This window comes from Giraffa tippelskirchi, chromosome 13, assembly GCF_054371585.1.
Source record: "Giraffa tippelskirchi isolate mGirTip1 chromosome 13, T2T-mGirTip1v1.2.pri, whole genome shotgun sequence".
NCBI lineage: Eukaryota > Metazoa > Chordata > Mammalia > Artiodactyla > Giraffidae > Giraffa > Giraffa tippelskirchi.
Genome location: NC_137287.1, coordinates 77,269,416 through 77,289,160, shown reverse-complemented (window position 1 = coordinate 77,289,160; position 19,745 = coordinate 77,269,416). Strand labels below are relative to the sequence as shown.

At 36.1% G+C, this 19,745-nt stretch overlaps 1 protein-coding gene across 12 annotated transcripts in view; it reads left to right on the top strand.

Moving 5' to 3' along the window:
- Window positions 1–19,745, top strand: part of ZEB1 (zinc finger E-box binding homeobox 1) — a 192,231-nt gene that overhangs the window by 144,113 nt on the left and 28,373 nt on the right. For 5 of the 12 annotated variants that reach the window (XM_081553860.1, XM_081553859.1, XM_081553856.1 and 2 more), the window contains one exon: window positions 13,048–13,107. The exons of 3 other annotated variants lie outside the window; for them this stretch is intronic. In XM_081553860.1, coding sequence (XP_081409986.1) covers window positions 13,048–13,107 — 60 coding nt within the window. Of the gene's footprint in view, window positions 1–13,044; window positions 13,108–19,745 lie in introns of all 12 variants that reach the window. 4 more of the 12 variants (XM_081553858.1, XM_081553867.1, XM_081553865.1 and 1 more) reach the window with 1 other exon arrangement.

Here is a 19,745-nt window from a genome sequence, read left to right as displayed (position 1 = left end):
GCTAGGTTCCCTTGCTAATGTTTGTATTTCATTTTGTATTCTGTCTGCTGGGTGATTTATCTTTGGGGGGGGAGCAGATTGTCCTGGCTGTAATGCAGAAAGACACACTCAGAAAAGTGTCACACACCTCTTCCTGTCCCCGTTTTCCCTAATAAAAATGCTACTCACAGAGGTATGCATAATTTTGAAACTATTTTATGTGTATAGTGTACTCTGAAATTGAACAAACAAGTAAATATGTTGAGGATAAGGAGACCCAGGTTTCTCACTGTCAACAGAAAGTTACACACAAGGGGAAGAAAGGAGGCTGGGATAAACCCTGTGGTGTCTGATTGGAATCAGAGGTATTAGCATGATCTCATGGTTCTTAATGTCTATGAAGACAAATAAAAAAGTACACATGCCTACATGCAGGTGTCAGTGCACATACGTGTCTCCCAGCTCTGTCTGCTGAGAAGGCAGGGCGGCAGTGACAAACAGTAGCAGTAAGTGTATCTGGTGCCCAGATCTGCAGAATGACTGTAGCAAGGCTCCTTGCAGAAATGACTGATTCTGGAACCAAGGGAGAGAAAATGGAAGATAAGCCTGGAACATGAATAAGAAAGTGCTAAAAAAAAATTTATGAAGGCATATCAAGAGACACAGAGCTAACTTGAAGGAACTCCCCATGGCCAAATCTAGAACAATTTTGGCAGCAAAATAAATGATAGTATTGGATTATAATCTATGAAAGGAAATAGGTATCAGTGCATCCATATGGATAGAAATACTTAAATACATGGAGGAGAAGGGAAAGCTCCTCCTTATAGTATAATTCTAGTTGTAAATTAAGAAGTAATCAGGGGAGTGGAAAATCACCATTAGGCAAACACCTTGGTAATTGTTGTGGGCAAGAGCCGTCAATGGTTGCTAAAGTTAGTGGGTGCCGGTAACATGAAAAAAAAGATATTTGCATAATCTCAAAGTATTTCCCCACCAGATAATTATAAAGAAAGGCATAACTAGTATAAAGAAACCTGACAGACAGCATCTTAACCAGGTGATGAAGGTTAATGCCACCTTCATCAGGTCATGCTGACACCATGCCTTGGCTATTATAAATAATGCTTCAGTGAACATAGGAGTACAGATATTTCTTGAGATAGTAATTTCTTTTCCTTCAGATATATACTTAGAAGTAGGATTTCTGGGTCACATGGTAGTTCTGTTTTTAATTTTCTTGGGGAACCTCCATACTATTTTTCATAGTGGCTGCACCAGGTTACATTCCAAACAGTGCACCAAGGGTTCCCTTTTCTCCACATCACCAACACCTTGTCTATTTGATGACAGCCATTCTAACAGGTGTGAGGTGGTATCTCATTATGGTTTTGATTTGCATTTCCCTGATGATAAGCGATATTGAACACCTTCTCGTGTATTTCTTTGCCATTTGTATTGTCTTCTTTGAAAAAAAAAAACAGTCTATTCAGGTCCTTTGTGTGTGTGCTCATTCACTAAGTCATGTCTGACTCTCTGCGACCCCATGAACTGTATAGCCTTCCAGGCTCTTCTGTCCATGGGATTTCCAAGGCAAGAATACTGAAGTAGGTTGCCATCTCCTCCTCCAGGGAATCTTCCCGACCCAGGGATCAAACCCACGTCTCCTACATTGGCAGGTGGATTCTTTACCACTGAGCCACCAGGGAAGCTCATTCAGGTCCTTTGCCCATTTTTAAGTGATTATTTGCTTTTTTACTATCAAGTTGTAGAAGTTCCCTGTACATTTTGAATATTAACCCCTTTTCACTTACATGGTTTGCAGATACTTTCTTCTGCCACGCAGGTTGCCTTTTCATTTTATTAATCATTTCTTTTGCTATGCAAAAGCTTTTTTAGTTTGATGTATTCCTTTATTTTTTATTTTTTTACTTGTGCTTCGGTGTCATATCTAGAAAATCACTGCCAAGATCAATGTCAGGGAGTTTTTTCCCTGTTTTCTTCCAGGATTTTTATGGTTTCATGTCTCACATTGAAGTCTTTAACCTGTTTCGAGTTAATGTTTGATAGTGATACGGAGAAGGCAATGGCACCCCACTCCAATACTCTTGCCTGGAAAATCCCATGGATGGAGGAGCCTGGTAGGCTGCAGTTCATGGGGTCGCTAAGATCGGACACAACTGAGCGACCTCACTTTCAATTTTTCACTTTCATGCGTTGGAGAAGGAAATGGCAACCCACTCCAGTATTCTTGCCTCGAGAATCCCAGGGACGGCAGAGCCTGATGGGCTGCTGTCTGTGGGGTCGCACAGAGTCAGACACGACTGAAGCGACTTAGCAGCAGCAGCAGCGGTGATATGAGATAGGAGTCCAGCTTCATTCTTCTGCATGTGACTGTCCAGTTTTTCCAACACCATCGATTGAAGGACCACCGTTTGCCTATTGAGCTTTCTTGGCTCCCTTGTCAAGTATTAGTTGACTTTAGGATATACATTGGTTTATTTCTGGACCTTTGATTCTTTTCCATTAGTCTATGTGTTTTCAATGTCAGTACCACATGTTTTTATTGCTATAGTTTTATAGTATAGTTTGAAATCAGGAAGTGTGATACCTCCAGCTTTGTTCTTATTACTCAAGATTGTTTTGGCTATTCAGGATCTTTTGTAATTTCACATAAATTTTAGGATTTTTTATTTTCTGTTTCTGTAAAAAATGCTATTGGAATTTGGATGGGGATTGCATTGAATCTACAAATAGCTCTGGGTAGTATGGATATTTAACAGTATTAATTTTTCTAGTTCATGAACACAAGATATCTTTCCAGTTATTTGTGTTTTCAATTTCTTTCATCAGTGTTTTACAGCTTTTTTAATGAAATTGTTTTAATTTATTTTTTAATTGGAGGAAAATTGCCTCACAGCTTGTACTTCCTTGGTTAAATTTATTCATAAGTATTTTGTTAGTTTTGACGCTATTGTAAACAAGATTTTATTTATTTATTTCTATTTCAGATGGTGTCAGTATATAGAAATGCAATTGATTTTTGGATGTTGATTTTTTTTTAATCTGTATAGGTATTCTTTGATTTCTTACATTAGTGTTTTGTAGTTTCAGAATTAACATGTTTTGAGAGACTTAAACCTCTGTCTTTCATTTTTGAAGGGAAAAACTATTGTGAATATTTTGTTTTTAAGTTTCCATTTGTTCATTCTCATTAGGGTTACATAGTTGGACAATATGATTGATTTTTGTCTGTTGCCCTTGTATCCTGCAGACTTGCTAGTTCTAAAAATTCTTTGGAGATTCTTAAGATTTCTATGTAGACAGTCTTCTTTTCAAATTGGGGTAGTTTTTCTTCCTTTCTACTCTGTATACCATTTATTTTTTTTTATTAGAAAATGCCAGGAGTGGTGAGAGTGGACATTTTCCCAGTCTTAGAGGGAAAGTATGTGGTCTTTTGCTTTAAAGTATAATGTTAACTGTGGATTTATTGTAGATGTTCTTTATGAAACTAATTTCATTTCTAGTTTGTTGAGAGTTTTCATCATGAATAGATGTCAGATTTTTTCAAATGCTTTTTCTGTGTCAGTTGATATGATCATGTGGTTTTGCTTCTTCAGCCTGTTAACACAGTGAAATGCATTAATGGACTTTCCAATATTGAACTAGCTTTAGATTATCTGGAAAGCCCCTCTGAGTCATTGTGTTTTCATATATTGCTGAATAGGACTTGGTAATTTTTTGTTGAAGATTTTTGTGCCAATGTTCATGAGAGATACTGGTCTATAGGTTGGTTGTTTTTTTTTTTTTTTTTTGTAATATTGTAACATAGTTTTGGTATCAAAGTAATATGGCCCTCATAAAATTAATAGGAAAGTCTTCCTTTCTCTTCTGTTTTCTTAAAAATACTATTTAAATTTAGTGTTGTTCAGTAAATGTCTGGTAAAACTTAAAGTGGAAACCATCTGGACCTAGAATTCTATTATTTTGGGGGGAGAGTTTAAACTACAAATTAAAATTTTAAAACAATTATAGGAATATTCAGATCAGGCATTCTGATCTTGGATGACTTGCAGTAGTTTCTAGTTTTTGAGGATATAGTCCATTTAAAAGTTTTCAAATTCATGTGTGTTAAGAGATGTTAACCTTACAAGACTGCTTTAAGGAAAATAGCTCACAATTACATAGCAGTTACTGAGTGTCTGGTACATACAGACACAGCACATACTGTAGTGATTTAATCTTCACAACTACCCTAACTACTGTTATTATCCTCCAAAGTTATATTTTATAAGCTGATTATGAACTGCCTCACAGATTTCATAATGGACATATAAAATTTTTTAAGTGTAATTACAAATAACCTAATTTCTAGCACATTAAAAATGACATTTTAAAACACTATTCATATGTGAAATCCATAGCAATTTAATACTTCCATTTTTTTAATATCTTCTGGCTCTGCAGTGATCCCCTTTTCATTCCTGATATCAGAAATGTATAGCTTCCCTCATTTTTTGTCAGTCTTTCTTAATGTCTGTCATTGTTTTTGGTCTTTTCAAAGAACCTTTTACCATTTTCTCTATTATTCTTTTTTCACTTTTATTGATTTCTGTTCTTAATACTTCTTTCTGAGTTTATTTTTCTCCTCTTCTCCCACTGTTTACCATGGTAGCACAGAGTTTTGATTTGAGTCCTTATTTTATAACATAGGCATTTAATAATGTAAATTACCCTTTAAGCAGTGCTTTTGGTACATTCCACAAATTTTGATATTTTGTTTTTCATTTTTCTCTTTGACCCATGGATTCCTTAGAAGTGTGTTAATTTCCAAAGTGTTTAGAAATATTTTCCTCTTTTCCTACACATCTAGTTTATATTCATTATGCTAAGAGAACATACTAGGCTGGCCAAAAAGTATGTTGTTTTGGCCAACTCAGTACTTTAAATTATACATATATTTTTTAATTTGTTAAGTTTTGTTGTATGATCCCAGATATGAGCTGTCTTCCTGAATCTTTTATGTGCATTTAAAAAGGACCAGGTTGAATGTTCTACAAATGTTAGTTGGTTCTAGTGGTTCTTAATGCTGTCTAGTTCTTTATATCATTGTTGACTTTCTCTCTGCTTGTTCTGTCAATTAATGTGAGGAGGAGTGTTGAAGTCTCTGGTTATAATCATACATCTGCTTTCTGTTCTCTCAGTCTCCTGATTTGAAGCTTTGCTAGTTTCACACATAATTTAAGATGGTTATATCTTCTTGGTGAATTGACTTATCATTATAATGTTTCTCTATATCTCTGGTAATTTTCTTAGCTCTAAAGCCTACTTTAATGTTAAAATAATCATCCTATCTTTTTTCATTAATGTTTACATGGTATATTTTTTTCTATCCTTTTACTTTTAACATACCTATATCATTATATTTTAAATGACTTATTTGTAGAGAGCTATAGATGGAACTTGATTTTTAAAATCTCTGTCTCTTAATTGGCTTGTTTAGACCATTTATATTTAATGTAACTTTTGATATTTGGATTTAGGTTTATAATTGTATATTATTTGTTTTTCATTCTTTTCATTTTTCTATTTCTTCTTTTCCTGTCTTTTTTGGACCATTTGAATATAGTTTAGTATTCCATTTTTATTTATTTATTTCATTTTTTACTGTATCTCTTTGTATTGATTTTTTTATTAGTTGCTCTATAGATTTGAATGTTACATACTTTTCACAGTCTACTTAGAATCAATATTTTACTACCCCAAGTGAAATATAGAAATCTTGCACCCACATGGATCCCATTGCCCTCCTGCTTTATACTGTAGTTGTTATATGTAGTTGTCATTTCTTATATTGTCTTTCATTCCTGACATTTCAGGTTTCCCTCTAATATCATTTCCCCTTCTTTCTGAAGATCTTCCTTTAGCAATTCTTTTAGGTAAGGGGTCCTGGCAATGAACTCTGCTAGCTCTCTTTTATTTACGAATATCTTTATTTTACCTCCAGTTCTGAAGTATGTTTTCATTGAATGTAAAATTTAGGGTTGAGAGACTTTTATTTTCTTATAGCACTTTAAAAACATTCCACTTCCTTACGGAATCCTTAATTTCTAATGATAAATTTGCTGTCATTTCAATCATTGTTCCCTTTTGTTAAATTTTCTCTTACTCTTTTCAAGTTTTTTTGTTGTTTTTTGTTTTTTAGTTTTCAGAGTTAGTTTGATGATGTGGGCCTAGATTTGGAGGGCTTTACCCTGTTTGAGATTCAGTTAACCTCTTGAACCTATTAATTTGTGTCTTCTGTTAAATTTGGGCAGTTTTTAGACATTATTTTTTCAAATTTTTTTTCTATATCATTCTCTTCTCTTTCTGTGACTTCAGTGACATGAAAGATACTTTCTTATTATCCTGTACATCTAAGACTCGCTTAGTCATTTACTCTGCTTTTCAGATTAGAAATTTTTCATTGATCTGTCACCAAGTTCACTAATCTTTCCTCTTTCATCTCTATTTTACTATTGAGCCTATCAAGTGGTTTTTTAAAATTTTTGTTATTGTATTCTTCTAAAGTTTTCTTTTGATTCCTTTTTTATAGTTTCTATTTGCTGATGCAAGTTTACTGAGACTTTCTTGTTACTCTTTTCAAGAGTGCTCACCCTTAACTTCTTGGAAAACCTTTATAAAAGCTGTCCTATAATTTCTTTTTTTTTTTTCTTTTAAGATATTTTATTCAAATATTTGATATCACCAAGACAATTTTGTACTTCTTGTGACATTTAATAATCAGTACAACGCAAAAAAAAAAATATTTGAATATATCTTGACAGTCTGTTGTGCCTTTAAAATGTAAAACCATTATTTGAAGCAGTTGCCAGTGTATCTTTTAGTTTTTTAAGACATAACAATAGACTTTGACTACAGGATTTTTTCTAAGCATGTACTTGCTTTAACTATCAGTACATGGTCTTGCTCAGGGAGATGAAACTCACAGTACATGCATACATAACGATGCAAAAAGAGTTTTTAAAGAAACATTTACAACAGAAAAGAATTATAAGTCTGAGTACTTTTCATATGCAAGGAAAGTACTATGTATTTTCTTCATGAAGTATCATGTTCTTCATGTATATTGTCTCTCTTAAATTTGACAACACCCTTGAACATAGGAAATTTACACTTGGCTTTCAGATGAGGAATTTGAGAAACAGAAATGAAATAGCTTGACTAGCTAAGTCATATGGCATGTAAAGGCATAGGCAGATTTATAGTTCAAGTTTGCCTGACAATAAGATTGAGAGTTGCATGGAGGGAGATAGACATGGGACTATTTTTTTCTCTCACTTCAAGAAAAATGTTGACTACATACCCTGACAATTCCTCCTGATATTTAGATTTTTTTTTTTCTATCTATTGGTGCAGCTTATAGGTAAGCCACACGCACTCACATAAAGCTTAATGGGAACAATTATTAAGAGTATGGGATGTAATTTGACACTTTTCTCTCCTTTAAACCTCCATCCATTCCATCATCAAGACCTCTCCATTCTTTAGAAAGTACACTTCAAATGTTTCTATGTCTCTACTCTTGTATTTCTATGACTCTGGTTCAAATTAATCATCTTTTGCCTTGCCATCCACAATATTCTCATTCTTCTGTTTCTCTTCTTGCCACCTCCAATGTATTCTCCTAAGGCTAGCAGGAGAAATTTTTTAAAGTGTAAATTAGACTATCTCAATTTCCTGGTTGAGTTTTTTGATATCTTCCCAGTGTCTTCAAAGTAAAGTCAAAATTGCTTACTTTGGCGGACAAATTCCTCAATTATATAGGTTTTGGCTACCTCTCCATTCCTTCCTCTCCTCAAGTATTCCCGATGTTAACCATGTTTGTTCTCTATCCTGTATCCTAAGCTTTATTTTGCCTTAGGACTTTGTATATGTTGTTATTTCTTCTTGGAAATTTCTACCCAGCTCTTTTTTTTTTTAATTTTAAATTAGTTTATTTATTTTTGAACTTTACAATACTGTATTTGTTTTGCCATACATTGACATGAATCCACCATGGGTGTACATGTTTTCCCCTTCCAGAACCCCCCTCCCACCTCCCTCCCCATCCCATCCCTCCGGGTCATCCCGGTGCACCAGCCCTGAGCACCCTGTATCATGCGTCAAACCTGGACTGGCAATTCGTTTCACATATGATAATTTGCATGCTTTCTTTTTACTCTTTTCAAGAGTGTTCACCCTTAACTTCTTGGAAAACCTTTATAAAAGCTGTCCTGTAATTTCAACATCTGTGTTATCTCAGTGTTGCCACCTTTTCCCGCAGAAGCTATGGTTTTCTTGGTTCTTTGTATGCCAAGTAATTTTGGATTGTATCCTGGACACTTTTGAATATTGTCTTATGCGATTCTTGTTGTTATTTAAATCCTGTGGAGAATTTTTATACTTTTGATTTAGCAGGCAATTCAGTGTATCAGGCTGTAAGTTTCAACCAGCTTTTTGTGGGTTGTGGTCCCAATATAAGTTCAGTTTTCAAGCCTTTGCAGTGCTTTTCAGATCTGTACCATGCAGAGTAATGATCTTATCCCACACTTCAGTTCTCAGAGTCTGTGATCAGATCCACATGAGGGAAACTTGGGCTGCACCCAGGAGTCCACAGACAGCTCTGTGCAGTTGCTTCCCCGTGCTCCTCCCTCTCAATGGTCTCCTCAGTGTTTCCGGTTCCTCAGGACTCTCCTGTTCAGTCTTCTGTCTAAAATCCTGGGACTTTACTGCCGTACCTTATGCATACTTCCTGCAACTGTGACTGTGAGAAGAACTGCAGGAAGGGGGGGAGAGCTCAGTGGATGCTCGTACCACCCTCTTCAGGCTCTGTTCCTTCAGCTGGAGGAGAAGATGCTCCTCCCTTGGCTTCTATGTACCGTGAGGCCCCTGCTTTCACCATGGTCTCTCGCACCACTATGGGATGACCTGAGGGCAGGGACCCAAAATGAAAGATGGAAAAATGCATATTTCTCACTTTCCTGCTCCCTAAGCCTAAACTGGAGGGCTTTTCTAGCACACTTCTTCCATGCCTCAGTGTCTACATCCAGCTTTTGAGCTGTCCTGAACCCAGGCTGGGGTGGGAGGAATCACTTCCAGCTCAGTGGCCCCCTCTTCTTCCCCTGCCTTCTCTGGTTCACCTTCCAGAGTCTTCACACTGCCCCTCCATGCAACTCCCAGGTGTTGTAGCTGCGTCTGGTGGGACATACAGGTAGTCTATCTCCATCTTCACCAAAGCTGACTTCAGGCATGTTTTTTATTTACCATTGTCTACATTAACAGGTTTTCCTGAAGTTGTGAATTATATTTATTGGGAGGTTGATGGACAGTTGTACCAAAAATAGTTTCATACATATGTAGAACCTAATGGATATAAGAAGGAAAGATGGAGCTGTCTGCTTTTTGGACAGTGTTACTGTAATGGGTTTCTCTCCTGTAACAGGGACAGTGGGGTGGGGCTAGCAGAGAGCAGGGTCAGGGGAGACTTACAAACTGAGAGACACATGAGCTGAGCTTCAAAGAAGTCAGATTAGTAGCAGTTACTCAGATGAGTGGGTAACAGTGTTCTAGCAGAGAACACAGCTTTAAGAAAAAGGCAGGTCTAAATGTGCTTGGTGTGTGTGTCATCGAGGAAAAGACAAGAGCAGAAAAGGAGACTCTGACTCCCTTAGCCACTCACTGTGCCTTCTTAGCCATTGCTACAAAATATCCCCACAGAAACATGAGAAATGGTTAGAAACACCTTGGTATTCATTTCAGAAATGCAAGTTTTAGAATTTAGAACATGTGTTAAATTATCAGTCCTGTATTTTGAATTATTCTATCTCGCCACTGATAGTAAGCATCTACATTTCTAATTAAAATCAACTGCATCTGTCATACTTGTTTTTACTTACTAGGAATTTCATCCTTCAGCAAAATGAACAGGTGCTGTCTAGTTTGATCTAAATGTGTGCTATTTGCCTTTGACTTTTTTAAAATTTTGAGATAATTACAGATTCACAAACAATTCATAGTTTTAAATTTACAAATAATACAGGGAGTCTCTGCACCTTTTACCCAGTTTCAAATGGTAACATCTTGTGGAACTGTAGTACAGTATTGTAACCAGGATATTAATGTTGATTCAGGTGAGATGCAGAGCATCGATGACCACAGGGCTCCCCACTTGCCTTCAAATAAACTGTTCCTCTCCTCCTTTCCCCTCCTCCCCATCCTTAACCTTGGCAACCACTAAGCTATTCTCCATTTTTGTAATTTTGTCATTTCATTAATGTTATATAAGTGGAATAACTCAGCATGTAATAACCTTTGGATTGGCTTTTTTCACTCTCCATAATCTTTTGGTGACTCATTGAAGTTGTATGTATCAATAGTTTGTTCCTTTTTATTGCTGAGTAGCATTTCATGACTTACTTCAGCTATCTTTTGCCATTCTTTGAAAAACTGAAGTCTTGTTACTCTGGAGTTTGTCCTTTAGGTAATTGCTCTGGTATTTAGACTAAAAGCCAAACCCTCAGGAGCACTCTGGTTTTCCTTCCTAAGTTGCACTTAGATTGGTCAGTCATAACATGTTGAGATTATAAAGTCTTACAGGAGAAAAAAATCTTAGGTACAAGTAGATTCAGTTACTTTATTCTTCTATTTCTTAAAGCTAGAAGTAAGGTCAGAACACATTAGGGAGTATGCTGCTTGAGAAATATTTAGAACAGCCCCTGTTCCAAGATGCCCTCATGCTGGTCCCTGGATGGAGCGGGGAGGGGCTACTATGGGCAGTGATCTTTGGCGAGAGGAGGGTACCCACCTGACAGCCCAGCGCGAGCACCATTTCTGTTTCATTAGTTGACATGATTTTAGTTGTTGAACAAAAATTCCGCCCCCGATAAACAGGGGATGATTGGAGGCTTCCAGGTTTCAAACTGTGGTAAATAAGCATGGGACCAGATTCTGACATGTTACATTCTCATGTAAGTAGCCTAGATTTCACTCCAGCAGAAGGGATAATTTAATTGAATTGCAGACAGTGTTTAAGTTCGCTTTAACTGCAAGCAGTAAAATTAATAAGGTCCAAAATATCATTTTAAACTTTAAAATCAGTGATACCTTGGGCTTTCCTGGTGGTCCAGTGTTTAAGACTCTGCACTTCCACTGCAGCGGGCATGGGTTCAATCCCTGGTGGGGGAAAGTTCTACATGCCATGTGGTACTGAAAAAAAAAAAGAAACAAAAATTCCAAAATAAAGAACTAAAATCAGTGTTACCTTCCACCTTAGCAAGTCATAACTCTGCCTGCTTCGGTTTTCATGTAAGGAGAAACAGCGAACACACATATGCAATAATAAATATATTACTATCATAATTACCCACTTGGCACACTGTTTATTATTTTAGGTTAAGTAGATGCTTCGGAGGAAGAGAAAAAAAATAAACATTGGAGACTTTCAGATGCTTAGCAAATACCAGTGTTTATCATACTGTATTGTTAACGCTTGACCAGGGATTTTTAAATTGTCATTTTGCTGATAGCAAATATAAAATGAGAATTCTTCAGCAGAAGTTAATCTCATAATTATCCACTTCAGACAGTGTTTTTTATGCTGATCTAAAGAGGTTTATGCATATTTTAACTATCACATAATGATCATCTTTAAGTAGTAACATAAAAGTTAATGAGTATAGAAAATCTGCCGAATAAATCCACCCAGTAATCCAAGACACTTATAGAAATACATGCTTTAATGTGAGCACAGATTTTACTTGATTAGTGCTCTATTTCTCAATTCAATTATCAAACTTAAGGGAAATCTGAATCATGATTTTTGATTGACATATTCAATGGGATTTGATTAGAGTGCAGATAACTACACAGTGTTTTAGCGTGACTTTGTAAGTCTTCTGATCATAATTACATTATATAATCTGAAAGCAGTTTTTAACTTCTAATCTTTCGTATGTGCACAGGTTCTTAATAAACTACTCAATAAATGTACCTAAATATATAAAGTTTACTTTCTGCTTGCCTAAATAATGTGCATATTGACTCTGATCTTATCAGCTCATTACAAATATATAAGTGTCAGAGGTGGATAATGTGTATTAGTTGCTCAGTTGTGTCTGACTCTCTGTGACCCCATGGACTGTAGCTCTTCAGGCTCCTCTTTCCATGGAATTCTCCAGGCAAGAATACTGGAGTGGGTTGCCATTCCCTTCTCCAGGCAATCTTCCCGACCCAGGGATTGAACCCATGTCTCCTGTGTTGCAGACAGATTCTTTACCATCTGAGCCCCAGAGAAGGTGGATAATAGACATCTAAAATGTTTATTGGTACCACTGTTATCATTTATTACTGCTTACTAGTAGTTAGAATAATAAAGAGAGTGAAAAGATATAGTCCTTAGCTGTTTGCTCTGGGCACACTGCAGGTTGTCAGGGACTCTGTCTGTAGTGAGATAAGCCAGGGTGGAGGAGAGAGCAGATTTTAGAGCCATTCAGACCTGCATTCCTATTCCACTTCCACCACCCAGTAGCTGTGTGTCCTTAGGCAGGTTCTTAAACCTCTTCAAGCCTCATGTTTTGGTGGGATTTTTTAATTTATAAAGAGATAGTTTATGAAGATTAAAGGAAATGAGTTCATAAAACACCTAGCACAGTGCCCAGCACATAGCAATTTGTGCTTCAGGAAAGAGATGGAAAAGGAATCCTACTGCCTGTAGGTAGAGCTCCTCTCCTAAAAATATATACCATTAATAAAATCCTAGTATGCATATAATTCTAATCTATGTAGAAGTCCAGAATATATATACATTTTCACTCATTTTGCTTCTCTAAAATATCTCTATGAGTTTTGTGAAACTGCTTAATTTCTTTAAAAAGCTTTAGCTTAGTAGGACAAGTTACTGTACTTACACAAGGGGGAAAAAAGTCCAAATCAAATATAACCTAAAAGTTTCCCTTTCAGATTTATAGAAGTTAAATGTTGGTGAGAGGGGGATCTGTTTTAATGCTTTTGTTCTTTGATTTTTAGCAGGAAAGGAAGGACAAGAAATCCTGGGGCCGGAAGCTCGGGCAGATGAAGTGGGACGTGCAGGTACTCTTGCCTTTTTCTCAAGCACTGTCATCTTTGAACAGCCTTTTGTGTGACTGGTTTTTGCATTTGTGAGTCCTGCATTTAAGCTGTTTCCTCCTCTTTATCTTGCCCCCCTTTAAATGTTTAAGTACCTAGGCATATGGGGCACTGTATGAAAAGTTAGATGTTTGTATTCTTTAAATACACTGCAAGCTTATATATTCATATAATACAGATATTCATCTGTAAAGATGACAAATATAATCTACAGATAATCCACAGAATAAGTGTTTGAATGATAATTTAAACTTCTATTAGATTTTTACTATAGTTACAGAAATACAGATCTGTTTTGAGTTTCATTATTAGTTACCAGGATCTACATGAAATTGCCCACAAGAGTAAAAGCAGAAGAGAGAAAAATAAGCAAATATCATGGGTTATCTAGAAACCAGATGAGAACTGTGAATATTGACAAGTGAACATGTCACAGAAAACAAGAGAATACACTTTTTCTTACCATTTCTGTGATTGAAAAAGGCCAAAATTAAGTTGAAAGTGAAAGTCGCCCAGTCATGTCCGACTCTTTGCAACCCCATGGACCATTAGTTAGTTCAGTTGCTCAGTCGTGTCCGACTCTTCGCGACCCCATGAACTGCAGCACGCCAGGCCTTCCTGTCCATCACCAACTCCCAGAGTTTACCCAAACCCATGTCCATCGAGTCAGTGATGCCATCCAGCCATCTCATCCTCTGTCGTCCCCTTCTCCTCCTGCCCCCAATCCTTCCCAGCATTAGGGTCTTTTCCAGTGAGTCAACTCTTCGCATCAGGTGGCCAAAGTATTGGAGTTTCAGCTTCAACATCAGTCCTTCCAATGAACACCCAGGACTGATCTCCTTTAGGATGGACTGGTTGGATCTTCTTGCAGTCCAAGGGACTCTCAAGAGTCTTCTCTAACACCACAGTTCAAAAACATCAATTCTTCGGCGCTCAGCTTTCTTCACCGTCCAACTCACATCCATACATGACCATTGGAAAAACCATAGCCTTGACTAGATGGACCTTTGTTGGCAAAGTAATGTCTCTGCTTTTAAATATGCTATCTAGGTTGGTTATAACCTTCCTTGCAAGGAGTAAGCGTGTTTTAATTTCATGGCTGCAATCACCATCTGCAGTGATTTTGGAGCCCAAAAAAATAAAGTCTGACACTGTTTCTACTGTTTCCTCATCTATTTCCCATGAAGTGATGGGACCAGATGCCATAATCTTAGTTTTCTGAACGTTGAGCTTTAAGCCAACTTTTTCACTCTCCTCTTTCACTTTCATCTAGAGGCTCTTTAGTTCTTCTTCACTGGACCATAGTCCATGGAATTCTCCAGGCCAAAATCTGGAGTGGGTAGCCTTTCCCTTCTCCAGCGGATCTTCCCAACCCAAAATGAAGTTGAATTATAGTAAACAAGGAAATTTGCTTCTAGGTGACTATATTACTACATATTCCCTGAGACTTAGGGGTGTTCCTCTATTATTGGATTCAAATCAGATTTAAGAAGCAAAAGAGTAAGTGCAAATCTTAAATCCAGATATTTCATATGATAATGTCCAATATATGAGAATACCAGGCACTTATTACTTCTCATAAGGCAGTCTTTGAATGTAAACTTCAAAAAGAAATTCCAAATTACTAAAACATTTCCTCAAAATTCTGTGCTTAAAATTAGTATGATTGTATTCTGTATATTCAACCATAGATTAGATATTTCTATCATATAGTTTTAAATTTTCTTTGTTTCTTCTTTGGCTTAACATTTATAATTTTTTGTTCTTTGCAGTACATTTTAGGAGTATTCCACAGAGCCTTATAAATCACCTTGTGTTGTGTAAGATGAGTGTATTTTGTAGTAATGTGTCAAAAATCGAGTTTTACCTATAAGCATCAGCCCTCTCATACTTGTCAGTTCTATAAAACAAAGAGCAAGCCTTTGTACTCTTACTGAAAGAGCACTCCAAATTAATCAAATAATGGAATATATGATCATTTATGGTGCCACAGCCAAAGGTTTTGTTTTCTGCCTTTAACATGGTTGTGTTGAACTTGCATGGATAATGTATTCAGGTATGCTTATTATCAAATATTTGTCAGGCTGACTTATACATCATATAAAATATCTAAACAATATATTTGTTGTTAGTAAAATTGTGTTAATGAATACTGAAGAATGCTGGTCATTACTCTTCTATTTAATGTTAAAATGTGACGACTCACATCACCAGAGTAGTAGAAGATCTTCTGTAGAAGATCGTTTGCCCTTCAAGGCAAAGTGCCAGCAAAAAAGACACCTAGAGTTCCAGGTTGACAGTATTTTACCTCACAGTTTGCTCTTCAGTACAAAAATGAATTCATGCTTTCAGTTTGAAGTACTGAGTGATACATAATTTCCTTCCCTCCCTCCCCCAAAAATAGTCAGGTCTGGAAGGTAATGTAACTGTATATAAACTCGAGTTCCCACTGAAATACAGCACCCCCCTCCAAAATAGTGAGCCTTGTGTGTTATTTGCCTGGCACTCAGGGAGTTAGGAGTAAACAAATATTTAATAAAACTCTGATAAATGCAGTTTTCAGCAAAGAAGGGTGGAAATTAAATGCTTGAGACTTCAGAGCAGTTTAACTTTGAAGTCATGTTTCACCTTTGCTTGTGTTATTCCCTTCACTTCCTGGGAATAATGTGCTGACAAAGTAAACAAAACCATGGCAAGAGGTCACCATCATTAGTTTAGAACTTTGTCAGCTCCTTTCTCAAGCTGACTTCCTTCTGCAGTTCACGAAGTGAGGAGAACTATAGTCTCAGCTTAGTATTCAGAGAGTGAAAAAGTCACCCAAAACAGCCTTTGTTCTTCTAAGCATCCCTTCTTTGTTTATTTAGCTGATACTTGTGCAAAGTTTCAAAATTGGAGGATAAAGATTGGAGGAAGCCTAACTATCCTTTATTCTAATGGGAGTAAAACACTGATAGCCTCATAAAAATGTTATTTAGCCTTAATATTAAATGTTTGTCTCTCTAGCCTTGCTTTGTATAATTTGTGATTATAACCGTACAATTGTACACTTTGACCAATGATTATAATCCTATAATTCTATACTGTGATAGTTAGTTCAGAGTTTTGTCACACCTGAAAGAAAACCAAATTGTCATCATATTCTCTGTATTCACTCATCTCTTTAATATTTAAACACATGCATTTATTAGTCTTAAGACTAGGAATTTTGTTTTATAATAGACCTTTTCACCACATGCACTTCCTAGCACTTTAAGTTTTAGGGGTAAAACTGAGGAATGTCTGGTCTTAGCTTGAAATTGGCTTGGCAAGTACAGGTTCATGGAAACCGTGTGCTTTAGTTAGCAAGAGCCCAGCTTTCGATAGCAGACTCCCAATACTGAGTCATCTGCTCTAGTTTAGTGTTCACCTTGCAGGACTGCTTTGAAGAAAATAGATAACAATTACAGAGCACTTACTATGTGACTGGTACAGTACTAAACACATACTGTGTTAATTCATTTAATCCTCCCAACTATCCTAGGACATACTGTTACTATCCTCCAGATTTTATATTATACAGACTGATTATGTATTGCCTCCCAGGTGTCTGATGGACATACAAAATTCTTCACTTTAGTAAGTACAGTTGACCCCTAAACAACACAGGTTTGAATGGTGCAGGTCCACATATACATGTATTTTATTTAATAATAAATACTGCAGTTCTTCACAGTCTGGGGTTGGCCAAGTCCAAGGATGTGGAATCATATACAATGAGGACTGATTCTTTTTTTTTTTTTCCCCCACCATTCCCCGAGGACTGATTCTTAAGTTATACATGGATTTTCCACCACTTAGAAGGTCAGCACCCCTAAACCTCATGTTTTAAGGGTCAGCTGTAGTTACAACCTATTATCTGGCACATTAAAAATGACATTTCTGACATAACTGTTATATTTGAAATCCACAGCATTTAATACCATTCATTTTTTAAATATGAATACCTCTTTGAGAGTCAGAAATGTTGCATCATAATGTTTACTCCCTGAATACATATAGAATTTAATGCTAACCAGTGTATATTTCCTGTTCGAAGATACTTTTGATCAACTGTCGTTTCTTTGCAAGAAAAACATATATATAAATTGAAATTTAACTTTCTGTATAGTTTCCAGGGACTATATGGCTCCTAGATTTTTAAAAATTTATGGATTGCTTTATCCTGTGATCACTGATCACAACATACATGACAAATTTTAATAACTACAGTTTACCCTTGAACAACCTAGGGGTTAGGGCACTGACCCCTCTGCCCAGTCAGAATCAACATACAACTTAGAGTGAGCCCTCCTGAGTACCCAGCTCCTCCGTACCCAGGGCCCCTCTCTGTCTGCTGTTCCACATCCATGGACACAACCGACCATGGAGCATGTAGAACTGTAGTTATTCATTATTGAAAAAATCCAGTATAAGAGGACCCATGCAGTTCAAAACTGTGTTGTTCAGGGGTCAACTACTCATTAAAGTAAAATGTTACTGGAAATGAGATTAAAGGAGCCAAAGTATTTTTTAATTAGCCCATATATCAGTAGTTTAATGTTGCTTATTCGAGAAGAAAAAGTGTGGAGCATTAATTCTGTTTCTGGTTTTTCTTCAGCTCTGAGAGAACTTTATTCTCATAAATAAAAAGATGAAATAAGTTTTTGTTATAAATGAGTTATTAAATTCTTTATATATCATCAGAAGTATATGCAAAGAATTATGGTTATCTATTAATAAGAATATTTTAATGACTTGTCAATGACCGGTTCTGTTAAATGCACCTTCAGTTCTGTTGAAAGCAAAAATTCAGAGCCACCTATTTTGCTAAAGGATTTGTTTCCCAGTCACCAGAATCATTCAGGCCCTCACTTCCTTAGGTGTATACCAAAAGGCTTCACCCATACTTACTTACCAAAAGACTAATGCTATCTGTTCTGACTTTCACTACTTTTTTACCTTCACTTAGAGGCACCTTGTGTAATATATTCAGAAATGGTTGGGAATATTGAAATATTGCTAATGAGTACCTTTTGTCAGTACATTTTTAAATAAAAATTCTTTTAATACTTGAACTAACTATATTTTGATCAATTTCTTAGAGCTATAAACTTATTAGTTCATTCAATTTCTGGAAAATTTGTACCTAATAACCAAACTAGTGAAACCAATTATCACTGTTAGACCATCAGCCAAGTCAGACTTTCTGGCAGAAAAATAAAGTGTGTCTTCATTTTTCCAATTAAAATGAATGTGTCGATACATATTTTGAGGAATTTCATTAAATTTTTTCTACTAATATGAAGAATATATAATTTATAAATAATGAGGAATGTATAAAGTATAAACAAATACTTCTTTAAAATAGATTATTCAGTGATGAGGTTAAGGTTATTTAGATCTAATCTAATTATTATGAGTTATAAAAATCTTTGTTCCAGATGAGTATCTTTACAACCAGTCAGTGTATAGATAAGTTTATAACTTATTGAAGATATAAGATTCATGTATAAAATACATACTACATATATAATTCTGAACAACGTACACTTCTTAAAACTTCATCATTCCATCATCTAGGATATATTTAGCTTCTAGGCTATAAAAAATATAAACATTTTAAAAGTGGAGAATATTTAATTGAAATATTTTGTAATATAATCTGATAAAAGTATTTTTAAGTAACTTGTCAAATCTGTAAGAAATCACATAAATTTCATTTGTGAGTTTAATCTAGTTTAATTCAAATATCTGAAGTTACATTGTAAAGATCTACTTAAAAAAATATTGGTAATATATAGTGGAACTATATGTAACTTTGTTCTGTGTTTTCCAAGTCTCCTTGTTATCATACTTTCATAATTAAAAAAATAAAAAAGGAAAATAAAATGATAAAGAAAAGACATAACAACACAGACTTGTACCACTTTAGCTGTTCAGAAGTGCTTATTGTTTTAGCTAATGACAGATCCTAGGAAAGGTTTTCGATAATACTCCTTGCTTTGTTCTCACCAGCCTTCTGAAGAGCAGTGAATTTTTTAAGAATAGTTAGGGAATGAAACAGGTGAGGTAATTAAGGGGAAATTACTGTCACTTTCTCTGGCCATATCATATAGCTGATTTCAGAGATTCATAACCAGGGCCAAAACATCCCCATTTTAGTCGCCAGCCTTTCCCCTGATAGAAATCCAGGGAAGGCTGGACACCTAGAGTGCTCTTATGTTGGCCTAATTGATCAGTAAAGCAGGCTTCTCCCAATCAGTACTTGGAATTGTTTTCCTTTGGTAACTGGAGGTTTTATACTGCAAGGCATGCGCTGTACTGATGTAATGGATGGAGGGGGGACCTGTCTGTCTTTGAAGTTAGAGCAAAGGACCGTGAAAGAGGAGTAGAAGAAAGAAGCTTTTGGACTCTAGGAAGGGCCCTGCCTGGAAGGACCCTGCGTGAAAGCTGAGGATCTGGAAATGGATTCCCTTTAAGTGAAGAGTGGTGGCTTCCCTCTTAAAGAGTCTTCACCTCTGCCTGGACCCAGTGACCAAGGTTTGGTGACGACTGGCATCAACTAAAAAAATACAGTTCTCAGT